This window comes from Galeopterus variegatus, unplaced genomic scaffold (assembly GCF_000696425.1).
Source record: "Galeopterus variegatus unplaced genomic scaffold, G_variegatus-3.0.2 Scaffold1287, whole genome shotgun sequence".
Taxonomy (NCBI): domain Eukaryota; kingdom Metazoa; phylum Chordata; class Mammalia; order Dermoptera; family Cynocephalidae; genus Galeopterus; species Galeopterus variegatus.
In genome coordinates, this window is record NW_007727398.1 from 195,739 (window position 1) to 214,919 (window position 19,181).

Below are 19,181 nucleotides of genomic sequence, written 5' to 3' on the forward strand. Positions count from 1 at the left end.
CCCCCCCCCACCTCCACAGCCCCCCACACATACACACACTTCCCCCACATACATCCTCCCCCACAGCCCAGCCTTCACACACCCACACATCCCCCTCCACATCTCCAAGTACACCCACCTCCCCTCCACACCCATACACCTCCTCAGCACACTCAACTTCCTGCACGTAGAAGCACCTCCATACACACACCTGTACACAATCACCCCACAAACACACTCACAGCGCCCTGCACACAATGGGCCTGCCCTCCACTTTCCTCCTGGGCTTGCTGGAGTTTCCATTTCACACCAGGGTGGGTGTTCACTGGAACCACCCCGAGCTCATTGTTCCTGAGCAGCTCCCTCAGTTGGAGGATCCCGTGTTGCTCTGGGAGTTGGGGTGCTGCATGTTCTCCCCTGAGGAAGGGAGGCAGTCACGCAGGATCCCACGGCTTCCCCCCCCACCCCACCCCAGGCCTTCCCAACACCCTCCTTCCCACGGACATCCTTGGGACGAGTGAGCACAGGGTGGGGGGCTGGCAACTTCATGAATAAAGGACTAGAAAGTGACTCTTCAGTTTTTTCTTTTCTTGACTGTTCCAAAAATACAACCCCCTCACCCTTCCTGCTTAGCCTCCAGGAAGCTTCCTGCCTGCAGCGTCTGTTGTCTGTGTGGGCAGACTTCCCTCTGGGCTTGGCCAGAGGGTCTTTCACAGGTTACACCTAGTCCTACCAGACACTGGTTTCTGAAGACTCTTCTCTTATCGCCTGGGAGAACTGGTCTCGTGTTGGCCCGTTTCCCATCTATGCAAACCTCTGTGTGCCTTCCAGAAGTGGTCTTGGAGGCTTTGGCTGGGTAGCTAGTCTTTTCTCTAAAGGCGCCGGGCACATTTCCGGACCCCACTGACATTTAGAAAATCTAAACATCCATAAATGTCTGCACGGCCTTTTTAAAATTAGCAATTAGTTGTTAAAGGTCTCCATGATTCCCACAATGTTCGGCCTTTCTTTAATTTTTTTTCCTAAAACACATAGTTACTCTTCATTTCCCATGTTAATTTCTGGAGTAGCTTTGCTCCAAGGAGAGACATCAGCAATGAACACATGATAATAGGTCTGAGGGCCATTACTTATGAGTAACAGATCTCAAACACCACAAAGGCAGACAAATAGAAATTTGCAGAACAGCTAATGCGGGCCAAGCACTTTACCTATATTGTTTCATTTTAATTATACTTTTAGAATACATGAAAGTGAAGGTATTACGTTCCCATTTTACAGGAGAGGAAACAGGTTCAGAAAGGTGAAGTAGCATGCCTAAGGACCCTCGGCTGGCAAGCGGCTGAGGGAGGGTTTGAATGCTCAAGTCCATGCTCTACTCATCACACCAGGCTGCATGCACCAGCAGGAGGAGCTGGGAAGAGAGCAGAGCAGCAGCCTGAGCTTCCATGAGAGAAATCCTATGGGCCCGCGTGTGAGGAGGCTGCAGGGACCAGCTGGGTGGGGGGCACCCCAGGCCTGAGCAGAGACATATGGTGAGGACCAGAGAAGCTGCCTTCGGATACCCCCAGGCTGCCCAGCCCATAGCAAGAGCACTTTACAGGAAGCAAGATGCTTTCTCATTTGGGATCAGGAGGATCTACTACTAGTTTACTCCACAGGACACATTGTGTTGTTCCCACTACCACCAGAACAAGAGCCAACACTTAATGATTAGTGCATGTGCCAGCCACCGGACTGAATTCTGGACATGCATCTTCCAGCCCTCACAGCCCTCCAGGGACCCTCAGAAGGGAACTGAGACTCAGAGCAGGGAGAAAGTGGCTCAAGGCTGCGTCATTGTGGAGTCTCAAAGACCAGATTCAGATCGAGGACTGCCTGGCTCCAGAAGATGGTTCAGATCCACACCACCATCCAGGGTGGTACTTTTAATGAAATGTGTTTGTTCCTGATGACCTTGCATAATTCAAAACTTAAGTTCCTGCAGGAATACATTTGAAGCAGGAGTCACATTTCAAACTTTTCCCATGCAGTGAGACTTTATGAATATTTTTATTTGCACGTATTAGTTAGCATCGCACACACCCATGCTGCACTGGCACCCAGTGCACAGCCCTAGGTAGATACCATGGATGTGGCCCCTGGGCCAAAGTTCTCCTCATCCCACCCTCTGGCACCAGGAAGATGTTGCAAAAGGTAGCTCGTCCCTGAGCACTTGCAGCTGTTGTTCCAGTCCCAGAGAGAGTGAAGGAGAGTGCTGTGCCCTGCCGTTGCAATTAGAATTCACACAAATAAAGTGAGCAACAATGACGATGCACTTCACTCTCCTGGCCCCTAAAAGGCAAGCTGTGTTCCTTCTCACAGCCCCTCCATCCTCTCTCAGAGGATTTTGGCTAAGAGCACTGAGGTCAAAGCCAGACCGCAGAGTTTCCCTTGGAGCTGGGAAGATTGAGGGCTGAACCCAATCAGACTGACCATCCCTAACAAGGAGCACAGCGAGGCCCATCTCTAACCTCCCTCCTGCGGCTGCTCTGAGCTGTTCTGTGTGAAGCAAATGCCACCGGGATGTGGGGCCAGGCCACAGGGAGACATCATGAGAGGCCGAGCAGGCTGCGGCGTGTGGCACCTGGCTGGATGCCCTCCCCTCGGCCTGGCCCCAGTGCCGCAGGCTCCCTGTTGATTTTATTAGCCCAGTCTTCACGTGGTGGGGAAGGGCAGGGGCTGTGGGTCTGGAGAGATGACAGCACAGCAGGTCCAGCCACACTGCTCTGTGAGAGGTGGCCAGCAGCTCCTGAGTCCCCCAGAGCTGACCTTAAACTCCTTGTCCAGACTGAGAGGGAGAAAGGGCATTGCAGGACCCCTGGGAGGGGGTCTATCCTTGCTCTCTGCCCATTTGAAGCAGGACTCACATAGATCCAAGACCACAGTGCATTTATGAGAAATGACTAGTTCACTGGCAATTTACAGAGAAGTGGGAAAAAGATTTCCATGCCCAGAACCCAGTAGATACTTTATCAGACATCCCTGTGTCTACTCCATTCTTTGTCCATTCCAGCCACCTATCTCTCCCCATTGTGTGTCTCACAATCTATAAAGGAATCCCCTCTATCATTCTAAGTGATGCATCTCTTGAACCTGGTCTGCATACCTGACTCAAAAATCAGCCTGTATTTAAGCAAACTGAAATCGATTATTCCCTCAGCACATCCCTGGGCAGCTCATTTATTCTCAGAGATCTTCAACTCCAATACAGTGAACCAAGGATGAGGATTTATGGACTAGGCTTTTTACTGCTGCTCATCACAAAACCACTGCCATTTCCTACACCCCTTAAAACAAGTGCAAATTTATACCAAGACAATAAATTAATGTAAATTTAGCTCCAAAGCCAGTGATGTTCCTGGGCTGCCAGGTAAATGCAAAGGCAAAACTACTCTGTAGGGCTATTTCTCAGCCTAAACCACATAAAATTTCTACATTGGGGAAAAAAATCCCACTGCAAATGATCCCACAGCCAAACATGATAGAGCATACAAGGAAATAAGCCACCACAAACAAGAGCAGGCAGACACAAAACACTGGGAGGATTAACATTCTCAAAATTTGAGCTAATAGAACAATCTGAAGATGTCAATAAAAAGGGTATTTAAAATAACTGAAGACATCAAATAAAAAATAGAAATCATAAGAAAACACCAAGAAACCTTGAAAATAGGGCAGAGAGTTTTGAGAAACCATCATAAGAACTTTTAGAAATTAGAAAAATATAGGGCCAACCCTGTGGCACACTCAGGAGACTGCGGCACTGGGAGCACAGCAGCGCTCCCGCTGTGGGTTCGGATCCTATATAGGGATGACCAGTGCGCTCACTGGCTGAGCGTGGTGCGGGCGACACCAAGCCAAGGGTTGCAATCCCCTTACCGGTCACAAAAAAGAAAGAAAAATATAGAGAGCCTTAAAATTCACAATATAAAGGATGGGTTAGACAACAGATTAACAGAGCTGGAGAGAGACAAAGTAAAGAGAAAGACGTACTTTAAGGAAATCACCTGGGATGCAGCACAGATGAAAAAAACACTGAAAAATATTAAAGGTTAAGAGACAAGGAGGCTAGAAATAAAAACAACCAACATATATACAAAAGGAGCTCTAGAGGATAGAATGGAGAAAAGGGGTATACAATACTGGGAGCATTTTGGGGTGACAATTTCTCAGGATTAAAGAAAAACTTTAATTTTCAAAAGAAATAGCACACTGATAAGTAAAAATTAACTCATACTCGGACACCATATGGTGGACATGAAGAACAAAGAAAAAAGAAAATCTTAAATACAACTAGAGGGAAAACACAGGATACCTAAAAAGGGATGACAATTAGATTGATGAAGAAGTCCCAACACCACCGAGAAATTCCAGAAGACAGAGGCATGGTACCTTTAAAATGCTGAGAAGAAATAACTATGAATTTAAAATCCTGTTTGTAGCTAAAGTATAATTCAAGAGCAAGTGTAAAACTGAGACATTTTTAGACAAAGACTTAGAGATGTTCTCACTCATGGGCCCACCTAACGCTAAAGGACATACTTCAGGGAACAAATTGAATCAACCAAATGGGCGAAATGCAAGAAGCAATGGTGAACAAAGAAACCTGTAAACTTGTGGGCACGTGACTTATCTACAACCAACAACGTAATCATAATTTATAATAATGACCACTAGGGAGGCAATCACATGGGGGATCTAAAACACTGGTCAACAATATTGAGAATGGAAGATGGCAGAGGTGGGCATTAAAACATTCCAGGGTCCGTTCTTTAGTCTCTTGGAGAGCAGAGACATTCATCAACTTAGAGTCTGTGAAATCACAGGTCAATGTTAAATGCAGGGTAATGGCGAGGCACACTGTGTTCATGGATTGTAGACTCAACTCAGCAAACACAATCAAATGAGATCATCATATGAGAGCACTGTAACTTAAAGAATGACAGACGAATGTACAAATGTCACTACTGTGATTAAGCTTCAAAAACACCCTTAGATCTCATGATTGATGCTTTGACTCTTCCCCCCAATCCCCACCATGGGCACTAACCACAGATGTCCCCAGGCAGGTGGAGTTGGGGTCATTCCTGGCACGAAACACAGGAATCACAGCAGGAGGTGAGCCACCGGCTGCAACAAGCCAGAGTCGGACTGCTGTTCCATAGCTCTACACAGTTCAGTATATCCTGAGCTTCACATGTGCTTTGGGGAGACACAAAACAATAAAAGCCAAGGAGACTTACTGGCGGGAGGGGACAGCATGGCCTAGAGTGGTATCCGCTGCCCCAGGAGTGTCCCCACTAACTTTGTGAGAGGTTCACCCGTTCCTTACCCCCCGAGGCAAGGGAGGGGGCCGCTCACCAACAGCGACTGAGGTGTACTGGTAGGGCTCCGAGAGGAAGTGTGGGAGGGTGAGGATGAAGGCCCCCATCGCCAGGAAGAGACCCCCAATGCCAATCAGCCGTGGACGGTGCACCCGGCTGCCAAAGTAGCTGACAAAGACGATGAGGATGGCATTGCTGATCTGCGGAGAGAGCAGAGAGGCCGAGTGAGATCAGAGACCCTCCTCGCCCACCTGCACCTTGTCCAGGGAAGCTGGAGAGGCAGGAGGCTGCCCAGTGTCAGCCTTGCCCAGAGAGCTGCAGGCCAAGCATGAGCAGTGTCAGCTTTCCCTCTGGTGTCAGAAACCTTCCCGCCTCCACCTTCTAGACCCGACCAAGGGAAGTACATGGAGACCATGAAAAGCTCATGGCCTAAACTCCGACCATCTTAGGATCAAACCTTTTGGGGCAAAATCCAAGGAAGCCACCAATCCTGGCTGGCTTCTAGGAACAGAATGTGTTCCTTAATTAAACTCCCAAGTTTAATTAGGTCCTAATTAAAGGACCCAAGAACCCTAGCTTGGTAGTCAGAATAACAAACAAACAACATGCATTCACTCATTTAATCACGCAACTCTCCTTTTACAGATAACAAAATTGGGGCTCAGAATATTAAGTTAACATGCCCATGCCCGTGAGGTTAAGAGGTTGGTTGGACCAGAACTGCCTGACTTTAAAGCACCCGGGCTTAACTGCAGAGATCTACGGACTCTTGGAGAAGCGGCTTCTGCCCCAGCAGCTCTGCTACTAACCTGCCTTCCCTTCCCTGGGCCTGTTTCCAGTTCTGTAAAATGAGGAACGAGGATTAAAGCTCGCCTATGTCACTTCCCAGCTGCAAACGTTAGTGACTCTGCATTCCTGGTGCTCCCTGGAAGGTGTGCTTTCTCAGCGCCAGCCAGAGCCAGGGAAGGGCACTGAAGGCCTCAGGTTGGGGAGCAGGTCCTTTCGTGGTAAAGGGGGTGCGGGCAGGCCTTCTGACCATGTCTCCTTCAAAGGAGATGGTCCTCTCCCCAGAACACGAGTTCACCTGGACTGGAGAGGCCCTGAAAATCAGCAGCAGTAGCCCCACCCTGTCCACACCAGGCTGGAGAGGCAGGTGCTCGTGTCTCAGGAAATAGGGCTGCCACCGTGGTATGTGGCTCTTACCAAGGTCACCAATGACCTCCTCATTGCCAATCCACTGGTCAATTCTCAGTTCTCTTCGTACTTGACCTCTCAGCACCATCTGACTGAGTCAACCACTTCTTTCTTCCTGAAACACTCCTTTCACTGAGTTCCCATGACACCACCCTCTCCTGCTTTCTTCCTGGCTGCTCCTTCTCAGTCTCCTTGGCTGGTTCCTTCTCTTCCTCCTGAATTCTCCACGTTGGGCCCAGAGCTCAGTCCCGGCACCTCCGCTCCTGCCTTGGTGGGCTCATCTAGTCTCATGGCCTTACATGCCTGCTGTGTGCTTCTAATCCCCACGGGCTCAGGCAAACTCTCCAAACTCTCGCTCCTCACCCTCCCTGCAAACCTGGTCCCCCCTCCAGTCCTCTTCCTCAGAAAACAACACGTCCATCCTCCCAGGGGTGCAGGCAGATCCCTGAACCTCTCATGGCTCACTCACAACGCACATCTAATCCACCAGCAAATCCCATTGAACGACCTTCGACAGTCACCCAGATGCCAACGACTTCTCACCACCCCCACCGCTACCACCTTGGTCCCAGCCACCATTGTGTCCTGTCTGAATTACTGCAGTGACCTCCTCCACCCTTGCCTGGCTGCATCAGAGCCCTCCACAGCCTGCCCCTTCCCTCCGCCTCTCTGGTCTGCCCTCCTCCTGTCCTCCCCTGCTCCACTCCTGTGCTCTGCCTCCAGCTGTCCTCTGAACGCACCACAGGCCCTCTCCCCTCTGCTCCTCCTGTCTCACATGGCCACGGGGCTCCCTTCTTACCTGACTGCTTCCAGATCTCTGGACCCTTCTCATTAAGGCCTTTCTCTGATGTCTTTATGTAAAATATAACCACAATCCCCACCGCTTTGGCCCTGCGTGTCCTTTCCCCTCCTTTCTTCATAGCACTTGTCATAATCTGATCTACCATATGTTTTATTTCTGCAAATAAATATTACATTTATCTTTAGAATGATCTATGAGCAGAGATTTTTGTCTGTTCATTCCTATCTCACAAGCACCTAGAACAGTGCCTGACACATATTTGGTGCTCATTAAATATTTGTTGAACGAGTGAATGAATGAAGGAACAAGGACATGGTAAGCTTTTTCAAGAAGAAGACATGGTGGCCCAGAGGACCCCTCCAGAGTGGCCAAAGTGAGATGGCTCATGACATATAGATAAAGGGTGTGAAGGGGTGTGAGGGGGCAGCCTGGCTTGAGCAGGGGACTGTTCCAGTCCCTGCCAGAGGTGGTTCTAGGATATTCTGAAACATGTACCTGGAAAGACAGTTTGAATCTTGTGCTTTTTATGTTTCATTTATTTCCCTCTTGTTTCCCATGGTTTTTCATGAAGTGATTGTAAATGTCAGACCATATCAGCTATGCTAACGGAGGCTGACTTTAAAAGGTCTGGGCGAGGGATGTTGCAGGGCCCTGAAGGGACGGGAAGGGACGGGGAAGGACGGGAACGGGAAGGATGGGGCGCCTGGGCCCCGTGCATCTGGAGAGGCCCTTCCTTACTCTCCTGGGGCCTGCGCTTGTTTCTCTGTGGATGACTGGACCTCCACAGGTGTTACAGCTGTGGCTGGCTTAAGACTTGGTTTTCAAACTTTTCTTCAGCAGTGGAGTCCTTGTGAAAAAACTATTTTTCTCTAACATAAAACAAACAAAAAATTGCAGGTGCTCTAGCTGAGGAGATGAGAGCCTCAGGCCTCAGACCCCTCAGCCCCAGAGTGGCCCCTTAAACAGCTCTGGCGGGACCTCTGAAAGCTGTTACAAAGCCTATTTGTAACCACACACCCCCGCTCTTCAATGTCTACAACCAGAGGGCCCAGGGAACCCTGGCGAGGAGTCATTAAGGGCAGAGAACTTCCAGGGTCTGCCCAGCCCTGGCCTTTACTAGTGGACAAGAGGAGCTGCCACTTCCCAAGGCCAAGAGGTCTAGAGTCTCCTCTTGTTGCCATGTTCTTACACCCAGCCCATGTCTCCCCAGCACCTCACCTGCTGGGCCCCCAGAGGGTTTCTCGAGACTGCGAGCTGCAGCCTTAAGGCTCATTCCCCTGAGGCTCGCTGCACAGCCCACGGTCCAGACGGCTCACCTTTCCCTGCCCCAGGCTCCACACACAGACACACAGACACAAAAACAGTCACACACAAATACCCAGATACAGGTATACACACACAGACACACAGTCACACACAAATACTGAAACACACATGGACACAGATAACACACGTATACACAGTCATACACAAGTACACACACAGACAGATACACACACACACACACAGGATTGCTAGCTCAGAGGAATGGACTATCTTACGGTTTTTGCCTCAAATCATGCTCATAGACATGACTTAAAGTCAAATTCTTGAAAAGTTTAACTAAGTTTAGAAAAGAAAAAATTAATGGGTGAGTAATTTTTATTTCTGATTGAACTACAGCCCTGGGGAAATGTTATGCCCTTTATCTGTCTAATCAACATCCTGTCTTAAATAGACCCTGCTCCATGTCCCAGCTAGCTACTCCCTGTCCCTTGAAAAATCCACCTGCCCCTGGGCCCATGTTTTGGTTCTAAGCACAGGAAAAATATGAATGAAAATTTAACCACAGGAGATCATAGATTTGGCTATCATGTGGGTTGAGGTAGAAGAGAGGATTCACCTTACTTTCCAGCTCTGATTTTGAGAGGCAGAGGGGCACAGAACACTGTGTTGAGAAGGATTCAGAGGCTGCGTCTGGACTCAGCAAGAACAAGGACTGTAGGTGATTAGTGACACACACCAGGGTTGTGGGATAGGATAGAGTGACACAAAGCTCAGAGATTTGTCTTCCCTGATGTCTATCATGAGTGAGAACAACATATGCCAGAGGCATTATGGAAGTCACAGGCCCGCACTCAGAAGGATGCACTCTGTGTGCAGAATGCCAGGTCCCTGTCCTGGAGAAGAGTACAACCCACATGGTGAGGTGGGCCCAGACACCAGGCTTCACCAAGAAGCTCAGGACAGACACACAATCATACAGGCAGAGACACACGCACACATACAGAAAGCAGTAACAGCACACACATGGCCTGGGAGTCCAGAGGAGATCTGAGGCCCATCAGGCTGCAGGTCTTTGTGTATATGTACACGGATGTCACCCACATGGAGGACAAGCCCATGATGGGGGAGTGCGTGCAGAGGGGCACCGATGGAGATTCTAGCGATGTGTGTGGAGGACGAGACGTGGGTGGAGCAGTGCTTGTACACAAGGGACTGCAGTGTGGTAGAGGAGGTGAGCTGGGGATTCACAGAGGGAGGCCTCAGCATGCGGTCATCAGACAGACCTGGGCTCAGACCCTGGCTGCGCTGTGCACATGGCATGTAGCCAGCCTGGGATGCAGCACTCAGGCTTTCTGCTGCAGACTTCCTCACGTGACTACAAAGACAGCCTCCCTCCCAGGCCTGCAGAGGGGATGGGCAGGGGAGGAGCTCCTGGGGGGCACTGCTGTGTGGCCAACGGAGTAGAGGAGGAGTGAAGGTCATGTTCCAGCAGGAGCGGGGTTGGGAGGGGAGACTGAAGGGCCATGGTTGGGGGGGGGGTGGTCAGGAGATATCCCACCTTCTTTTACAATTCCGTGTTAGTCAGTAGCTGCTCTGGGGGCAAAGTCTCCAAATTACTGCACAGACCTGAATTTCACTAAGTCAAGGGAAGAGCTCTTCAGCTCCAGAGGAGCAGCCAGGCTCCTGGGAGGGGGAGGCTACTGCCTCCATCCAGGAAAAGTGGGCCTCAGGGAAAGGACAGGGAGAAGTCGGCCTGGGCGCCCGTCTCCACACTATGGGGCCACCAATGTTGCAGCCATGACGGAGGGGTTCTCCTGTCTTCCCGGGCTCTCCCCACCCCCAGCTTCCTGCAACTCCTGGCAGACCCTGCCGTCTGACCTTTCACCTCTGGCCTCTCAGAGCACCCTATCTTTCTCAAACTCTGATATGCATTCACTGAGGGAGACTGGAAAATGTCTTACCCATGTTTCTGGGAGGTCATAGAGCTCTGACCTCATCTGGAAGTCAGGGCTATTAAGCACCTCTGACTCCTGTGACCATCAGAAGATAGGAGATGCCTGGATCAGGGCTGCTTTCCTACCTGCATGCCTGGATTCATCCTCCCTTGACAAGGGATGGTGCAGAGGCCACACAAACTCTTGGGTTGCCACAGAACTCAATTAGAGGCACAGAGTTTGGAGGCAGACAGCCTGCGCACCTGGGGTAAGCCACCTGTACTGCTGAGGCTTAGTACCCACACCTGTCAAGTGGGCAGGAACAGAGCACCTGCTGGCAGGGCTGCTGGGAGGAGGCTCCGAAGTCAGGCATGGGAGGCTCTTAGGTCAGTAACTGGCGCAGGTAAGGCCTCAGGAAATGCAGCTGCTCCCACCATGCCAGTGGGATCTTTGCTGTCTCTCTGGTTCCCACACAGAGAGACGCCTGCACCCTATGTACACATTCCAGCTCCCTGTCCTCTGCTTCTCCTAGGTCCTGTGGTCGAGGTGGTACACAAGTTGGGTGTGATGGAGTGGCACCTCCTGCTTACCTCATTCAAGCTGGAAATGAGACCCGAGGAAGAACTGGAGAGCCCGAAGCGCTTCTCGATGGTGGTGAGGCTGCTCTTGAAGTAGGCGCTGTACAGGAGCTGGCAGAGCTGCAAGAGGCCATGGCAGAGCACGAACACCTGGGGGAACAGACGATGGGCCCCGTGAGCCTCTGGACAGTGAGCCCTGGTGCCCTCCCAGCCTTCCATTCTGGGACTTCTGTGGCCTGGAGGCCCAGCACCCTGGCCTCTGTCTCACCTGCCACATGGAAATGCTTCATAAGATAGTCCTGAGGGTAAAATGCCATCATGGCTACCCCGTGTTCACCTTGCAGGAAGCACTCAAAGTGTCACCCATTCCTGTCATTACTGCGTTCTTATCACTGTCATCACCAATAGCCCAGTAAAACCTCAGGGCCATTTATGATATGACAGGGCTGCAGAGTCACCCCCATGGGAAAGGCCTGGCTTATGAGCCAAGCATCTAGGACAGTCAGCACCTGGGATTTTTCCTGAACAGCACCACGGTGCCCCCATGGACTGCTGGTCCGTCCTCCTCCTGCACTCTGTGGGGGTTGAAGGCCACTCCCCATCCTATTTGGACCACTCCCAGGGGTACCAGCAAGCTCCAGGTCATATTGCTCTGCTTCTCTTGACCTGTCCTCCTTTCCCAACACCTGCCCTCCCAGGCCTGCCTCTGATGCCTCCATTAAGGTACCATGATGTGGTCCCCAAACAACATGGTTTGAATGGATGTCCCCACTTGACAAGCTCGTTGTCACCTCTTCTCAGGGTATCTGTGCTCACCCCTCCTCGATGGGTGACCCAGGCCTTGGGAAGGGGCCCAGGCCATTTGTCTCTGTATCCCACCATACACCACATGCTTTGTCCTGTTGATACCAAGTAAATGTGAGTTCCACTGTTGATGGGGACAGACACACATCAGGGAGGGTAGGAGAGGGGTTTGTTGGCAACCTTAGTTGGCTCCAGGCTGAGCTCTGGGCCCTCCCAGGTTCCCAGTTGTTGGGCCATCCTGGGCAGGCTCCGAGCCAGAGCCCCACTTCCCAAGCATCCCCTGGAAGGTGCCCTTCTGGGTCATGATTTTCTTCCAGGGAAGGGTGGGATGCCATTACGTTTCATAGTCTGCCAAAGTTGAGGGGCAGGCATCTCAGGACAGCAACTGGGGCTCCACCTTTATTTCCATTTCCTTCCTCAGCTGAGGCTACCCCCTCCACAGGGGCCCTCACTCAAGGCTGTGGGGTCTCCTACCTGCCACGGCAGAGCCTGTGCCAGGCCAGCTTGAGGCTTCTGACAGGGCACAGCACTTGTGGCCTGTCCACCTGCCCATGCTTCCAGCTCCAAAGATGAAGAGGTCATCACACCCACAAAACCAGACACCTTCCCAAACTGCCACCTGCCCCTGAGCCTGCATGGCCACCTCGCTCCTCGCCAGTGGCAGAAGGAAGCCTGCCTGCCTGGGGACAGAGGGAGTCTACCCTGTGCTTCATTTCATGTACTGAGATCTTCTTAACATTTTGTGGTAAAGGTAATTTTGAAAATGATCTTTTCTCACCCTCTTTTCACAATGGGGAAACAAGTCCAGAGATGGGGCCCCGAGTGCCTGGCATAGTGCCTTGCATGCAGTAGGCCTTCTTGAGCTTAGGCACCAGTCACTTGAGATGCCTGCAGTGGACCAGGTCTGGGCCTGTCTCTCACTCCATGGAGCAGCCTCAGCCAGTTCTTCCTTCCTGGGCCCTTGCTTTCCCCAACTGTGAGGTAACTGGGCTAAATCAGTGATTCTTAACTCAGCGTTAATTCAAAATCACCTGGATAGAGGGGGTGGGGGGTTTTGTGAAATATAGAGGCTGGGCCCAAGCCCAGAACTGCAGAATCAAAACAGGTGGGAGTCAAGCCCCAACTGCGCTATTTGGAAAAGTTCCTCCAGGAGAATCCAGTGGGCAGCACGGGTACAATCACTGGACTAGAGGCCATGTTCTGACTCTGACCATCTGTGTGCAGGGGGTACTATGTGAAGGACTAGAACAAGAAGGGCAGAAAAACATAGCAATCTGTAGGAGTTGCTTCCACAAGGCAGACAGAAGGGAAGACAAGAGCCATGCAACAGGCAGCGGGAGAGCAGCACACAATGGGGATGCCCATAGGATGATGGCACCTAAATCTCAGTTCCTCATCCGGAACTTTTGTCCATCCCTCTCTCTGCTGGACGTGTCTTCCTGGACACTCTCAGACCCTGCAGACTAATCACTTCCCAAATAGGAGTCATGATTTTCCCTCGCAAACCTCTCCTCTTTCCCTTCATTCCCCATCACCTTCACTCAGTTTCCCAGGCCAGAAACCAAGAATCCTCCTAGGTGCCCATCCCTCACCTTCTGGCATTTGCCCCATGGCCAGACACTGTGATCTTGTCTTGAGGTCTTTCACATTTGACCCCTGTCCCCATCTCCAGGTGCATGCCTTGCTCAGGCCCTTACCATCTCCCTCCTGGGTTACTGCAACAGCCTCTCACAGGGCTCTCGTATGCCCCTTCCAACCTTCCACCACCCCACCCCAGAGAGAGCTTTCTCAAGCACAAACGTGAGCAGGTCACACCCAAATCAACATCTCTCACTGGCTCCCTACCTCCTACAAGGTAGAAATGAATGCCCTTGGCATAACCCCCAAGACACTGCAGGTCTGGACCCTGCCTGCCTCTTTGGCTCCATACCCTGCTAGTGCTGATCATATTTTGCAAAGAGGGCCACACCAACATTTCCCATCCACATTCACCTCTTCCATGTGACAATGAGACTCCATCAAGAGGTGGGGTCTGTGTTCTGTCACTCTGAACATGGGCCAGTCTTAGCTACTTGCTTACAATGGATGAAGCAAAGTGATGGCATGTGACTTCTGAAGCTAGGTCCTAAAAGCTCAGAGAGTCTGCTTGGCTCTTTCTCTCTCGGGACCCTCAGAACCCAGACATCCCATTGTAAGGAGGACCAATCTTCCTTACTCATGACAGGCCACATGTCAGTGTTCATCCGACAACCCCAGTGAAGGTTTCAGCCCTCAGCCAGTGCCAGCTGCCAAACATGTTATTGAGCAAGCCTTCAGATGATTCCAGTCCCAGCCTCTGATGCCAACTAGACCAGAAATGAGCTATCCCCATTGAGCCCTGTCCAGATTGCAGATTTGTCAGCAGATGACATGTTGTCATTGTTTTAAGCACAAAGTTTTGGGTTGCTTTGGTATGAGCATTACGTAGCTGCAACACCTGCTGCCAAACACCTTGCCCTTCAAACACCATCAAGATCACACTCTTAAAGTTCCCCAGAGCACACCTGTGCCTGTGCTCTTTCTCACAAGCTGCACAAAATCATCCTCCCCTTTTTTGCCTGGATAACTATCCCTTTCCCTCCAGGAGACCCCTTGCCCAGCACGTGGCTCAGTTATCTGTCCAGTTCAAGGTTGCTTCTAAAAATCCCAGCTCCTTGTTGCTGACTTCTCCAGAAGCATGTTGAAAGCTCGGTACATGGCTGGTGGCAAGAGTAGCATCCAGCAGAGGAGTGAGGGCTGTCACAGCAGCCGGTGGACAGACAGTGACGGCTGTACCCCAGGCTGGGCCGGGGAAGTGGGCATGTGGGGAGGGACTGGATCAGGGACTCCTCAGAGGTCGAGTTGACAGGGCTGTGCATTTGAAGTCAAAGGGGCTGTTTCCTGAGGGCCAGGAAGGGAGCAAAGCTGTGCATGGAGACAGGGCGCCCAGGACGAGGAGCGTATATGGACAGGGAGGACAGTGAGTTCAGTTTTGGAGCCCTTGAGTTTCTGAGCATTAGGCTCAGAAAAGGCCAGTCTCCTTCTATGCAAATTAGTAATGAATTAACAGCAGTGACTAATCACCACCAACTTCTCCAGCTGTCTCATCAGAAGGAGATGGGGATGGTGGGAGAGAAAATCTCTCTCAGATCTTTTCCTGAAAGATATGCCTTTGCTCTTTCTGGTAAATACGGAAATTTCCCATTTTCTCCCCACAGCTACTAGATGGAAGACTCCGGCAAGAGCCAGCTGACACCTCCACAGCCTCCGTCCCTCACAGAGCCAACCTCACCACCGGCTGCTGGCCCTGCAGCCCTGCCAGGTGTGGGTGCCTTGCGGATGCTCTGGCAGAAGTGTTAGTATGTCTCTAGGCCCCAGCTTCCAGTGGATGTGGCAGATGGACAGGAATCAGATACACGGCTGCAGGGGAGGGAAGGGCAGGGAAAGAGAAAGAAGTAAATGCAAGAATCCAGCAGAGCTTTCTGGCCAGGGCCACTCAGAGTCACAGCCATCTGGCTCCACATCCTGTTCCATGTGGATGGAACCATGGGACCATGACCCAGGCTGTTCAAACCTACCAAGTGCCCACTACATGGCCAGCATAAGATGGAGCAAGAAACACTCAACATAGTGCAGAACAAACAGAAAGCCACCCCTCGAGGAGGACTTGGGTTTAGGAGTATATGGAGATGGACTGCCAAGAGCAGAAAAAGGTTTGTGAGCTGGGTTGCAACCCACCCTCCACTCACTTAGGCAATGAAGTGTTAGGGTTTTTGATGGGTTGGGTTTGGGAGTAAACAGGCCCAGGTTTAGATCCTGGCTCTGTAAGGAATGGCATGAATTTGACGTCTCTGGGCAGCTGTTTCCCCAACAGTAAATGGAGCTGTAACACCCGAGATGTTGGGAGGCTCACACCCGAGAATGTGTGGAAGGTGCCCGGCACCCTGGCCGGCCCGCAGTGAGTGCCCCACACCCCAGGAGTGTCTGTAAGTGAGCCTTCCTCCACTCCCTCCTCTTGCCCCCCAAGTAATTTAACTTCTCTGCTGCTTTCAAGTCTCCCATGGTATGAGAACTCTACAGCAGAATTTCCCACAATGTGATATGCATACCACCACTTGCTTGAGATGCTCCAAGCTAAAAGGATTCCCTGGAGGAAAAAGTTGAGAAAACATTGTGTACTACTATCCTACTTCATAAATATCTGCAATTACACTAGCATATTAAAGGCTCCCAGAAGTCCATGGCAAAGACCTGCTTTATTTTGTTTAATTCAACTTTTCCCATACTTCTTTAAATATGTAACCCCACCACCACCACCACCATTTTTTTCATATAACAAATATGCGCATTCCACCTATGTAATTAAAATCTATTTACACTTTTTCACATTTTAATTTTTCTATATGTTGAATCAATGTATATATATATGTTGAATCATGGATATAATTTAAAACTCAAATAGTATCAAAGAGCTCAGAATGACAGAGCCCAGCCCTGCACTCTGCTCCGGCCCACCAGTGGTACTGCAGTTCAGGGACGACCTCCTCTGTGTTTGCTTAGTTTTTAGTTTTTCTGTCGATTATACCCACACGTCTCAAAAAATCTGCTTGTTCTGCAATTTCTTGACAACACTGTTGAAGAAGAGGATTCAACCCACTTACACTTGGATTTCCCCTTCTCCCTACTCCTCCCAACTTTTAATAGTTCTACCAGTATTTTTATTATCATCAGATCCCTTCACTCTGTGGCCAGCAAGCTGGTGGCCAGAGGAGCCGGGCTTCCCTCCTGGGCACATAGACCCACACTAGCTGACAGTCCCTCAGTTCATGGAGAGAAGGTTACTGTGCTTTCCTTGGGGTTAAGGGCTATTCTGGATTAGCCCCACGGGGTTCAGCTTCACTTCTCCTTCCTGCCTTCGCCTCCAAATCTGTTGCCTCTCCAGGGCTGTGCCAAGCCCGAGGGCTCCCCCACTGCAGGCCTGAGACCGCACTTGAGGGTCTATCTTCCTCCGTTCTGTCTCATCCAACACTTCCCAACCACTGTCCATCCTGCAGAAATTATGGAAATCTTTCATCCACTCATGGTCTCTCTCCCTTTTAATTTATTTTATGTTATTGTTTTTACCATTTTTTATTCATGACTTTCACTGTAATGGGGGTGTTGTAGACGAGGGGAGATGAACATGTGCTCAGTCTGCCATCTCGAATTATAAACCCAATCTATTTCCTGATGCTAAGCCTAGCAGACAAATCGTTGTCCCCATCTGTTCAATGGGAAAAAGAAAGGTGCCTAGAAGTATCCACTTGTCAGTGGACCAAGCTGTCAAACCAGACAGTGTACCCAGGTCCTTCCTCTCCCTCCACTACCCTTATGCTTCCTGATACCTCATTTATTTGACTAGAGTCTCCCAACAGAAGGCATGTGACCAGACTCTGGTGCTGGCTCTGGGGACCTGCACATGCCACTTACACTTCCCTTATTCAGTGTCTCATTCTCCCGGCTCATGCTCAGTCCTGGTTGGCAGTTCACCCATGGGGAAGACCTGGGAGGTGAGGCGTGGGGCTCAAGAGGCCCTCATGCAATGGGGACGAAGAAGCGAACTCAAAATGGTGACTCCTGGCTACTTCCCAGTGTTGTCAGAGAAGCAGGTATCTGAAGGTGGACAAGGGGTTCTGGGCTGGCTCCTTTGAGGCCCACCTGAGAGGCCCTCAGAGCTAGAGGAGAGAGTGGGATCCTTCTTCCTGTACCCCCCAAAAAGAAGGGAGCAAAGTAAAGAATCAGATGTGTCCAGGAATAGAAGGTCTTCAGCCAATTGGCTTGCTTACCCTTCCTGTACCTTCTGCAGGGTGTGGCTTTGGATCCAAACCATGGCCCAATGTCCCAAAGGGGAATGTCTCTTTCAAGAAGTGATTCAGGAAATCAAACACGTTCCCATGCAGGAAGAATGCCTGCCCAAGATAAAGTTTAGAGATTCAAAATAGCCAGCCTAGGGTCAAAGTTGGTGGTATTTACAGTAGCAATAATAAAAGGTATCTTTAGTGTTAGGAGTATTATATGAACTAGAAAAAGCCTTTGATGAGACAGGGTCCTGCGGGCCCTTGGAAGTATAAAAATCAGAACAATCTGCAAAGAAACACGTAGATTTCCATTACAGCTTCCTTGCTCCTTAAGGGACATAGCCAGGCTGGAGAGCTGGGCCTGGGATCCTGCCTGGGAGGGAGGCCCTAGGGGGCTGCTGAGCCAGGCCCTGACAGTGTAACTTTCCCCCTCTTCTCTTTAGCGCCCCTTTGCCAGCCTCTACTGTCCACAGAGGGACCTTGCTGTCTGGCAGGGTTCCCCTCACAGGCTGAGAAAAGCCACCCTCAGAGGCCTTACAAGAACAGCTTCTGGGAAGACTGGCGTGTCTGATCTTGTTGGAGGCCAGGAGTCCGCAGGGGACCACAACAGGCTGGGAGAAAAGCAAAGTCCCCAGTGAATTCTCTTCCCACCTCTCACACTGCCTGGGGGACCCTGGCCGAGGCCTCTCTCTGAGTCAGGTCCTGACTGAATTGGACCAGGATTTTTTGACCATTTTTTAGCTTAGTACACTCATCTTAGATAAAAATCTCACTTGGAGGGAACCATGTAAGATACAATCAAAAGGGACACTGGAAGTCCCAATCTGCCAATCTACATAATTCTATGGGTTTTGTTGTCATTTTGTATTTTGTATTGTTATGAGCTAAAAGAGGCCTTTTATAAGACTGGGTCCTGGGGGCCTTTGGGAGTGCAAAGAACAGAACAAATCTGAAAAAAGAAACACGACGATTTCCTTGTATGAAGGAAGACGGGGCATAAAACAGGGAGGCAGATGAGCCTTCTAGCTCACGACGACGCCAGTGACCCTAACGTGCTTCGTATTGTGGCTGTTTTGTGCTGTCTTGTTTCTCTCCTAGCAGCGCTTTGTCTGAAGCGCAGCAGGAACGGGAAGTGGGTGGCTGGACAGAGGAGGTGAGGTTTGTGAGAGACGTGAAGGGGAAGGACACAGGGCGAGTGCTTGAGGGCAGGGACTAGAACGCACAGATTAAAATAAATCTTCTGGGAGGGATGAAACATGAGCATGTGAGACTAGATGAATTTAGCAGATTAACCAGAAGCCTGCTGCTCAAGGTTTCCAAAAAAATAAACACTTCGAAACTAAATGATCATTGACATTTACATAAATAGATGTCCAAATTCTTCAGAGATTTCCAAAGTCATT

General features: G+C 50.5%; 1 protein-coding gene across 1 annotated transcript in view; it reads right to left on the reverse strand.

The window, feature by feature from the left end:
• SLCO2A1 (solute carrier organic anion transporter family, member 2A1) overlaps window positions 1-17,810 on the reverse strand; it is a 61,527-nt gene extending 43,717 nt beyond the window's left edge. The window contains exons 1-4 of the mRNA XM_008576100.1: window positions 17,767-17,810; window positions 17,411-17,483; window positions 11,132-11,269; window positions 5,383-5,545 (exon numbers count right to left, since the gene is read on the reverse strand). Of these exons, the coding sequence (XP_008574322.1) occupies window positions 5,383-5,545; window positions 11,132-11,269; window positions 17,411-17,483; window positions 17,767-17,810 (418 nt within the window). The remainder of the gene's footprint in view (window positions 1-5,382; window positions 5,546-11,131; window positions 11,270-17,410; window positions 17,484-17,766) is intronic.
• Between the last annotated feature and the right edge of the window lie 1,371 nt (window positions 17,811-19,181).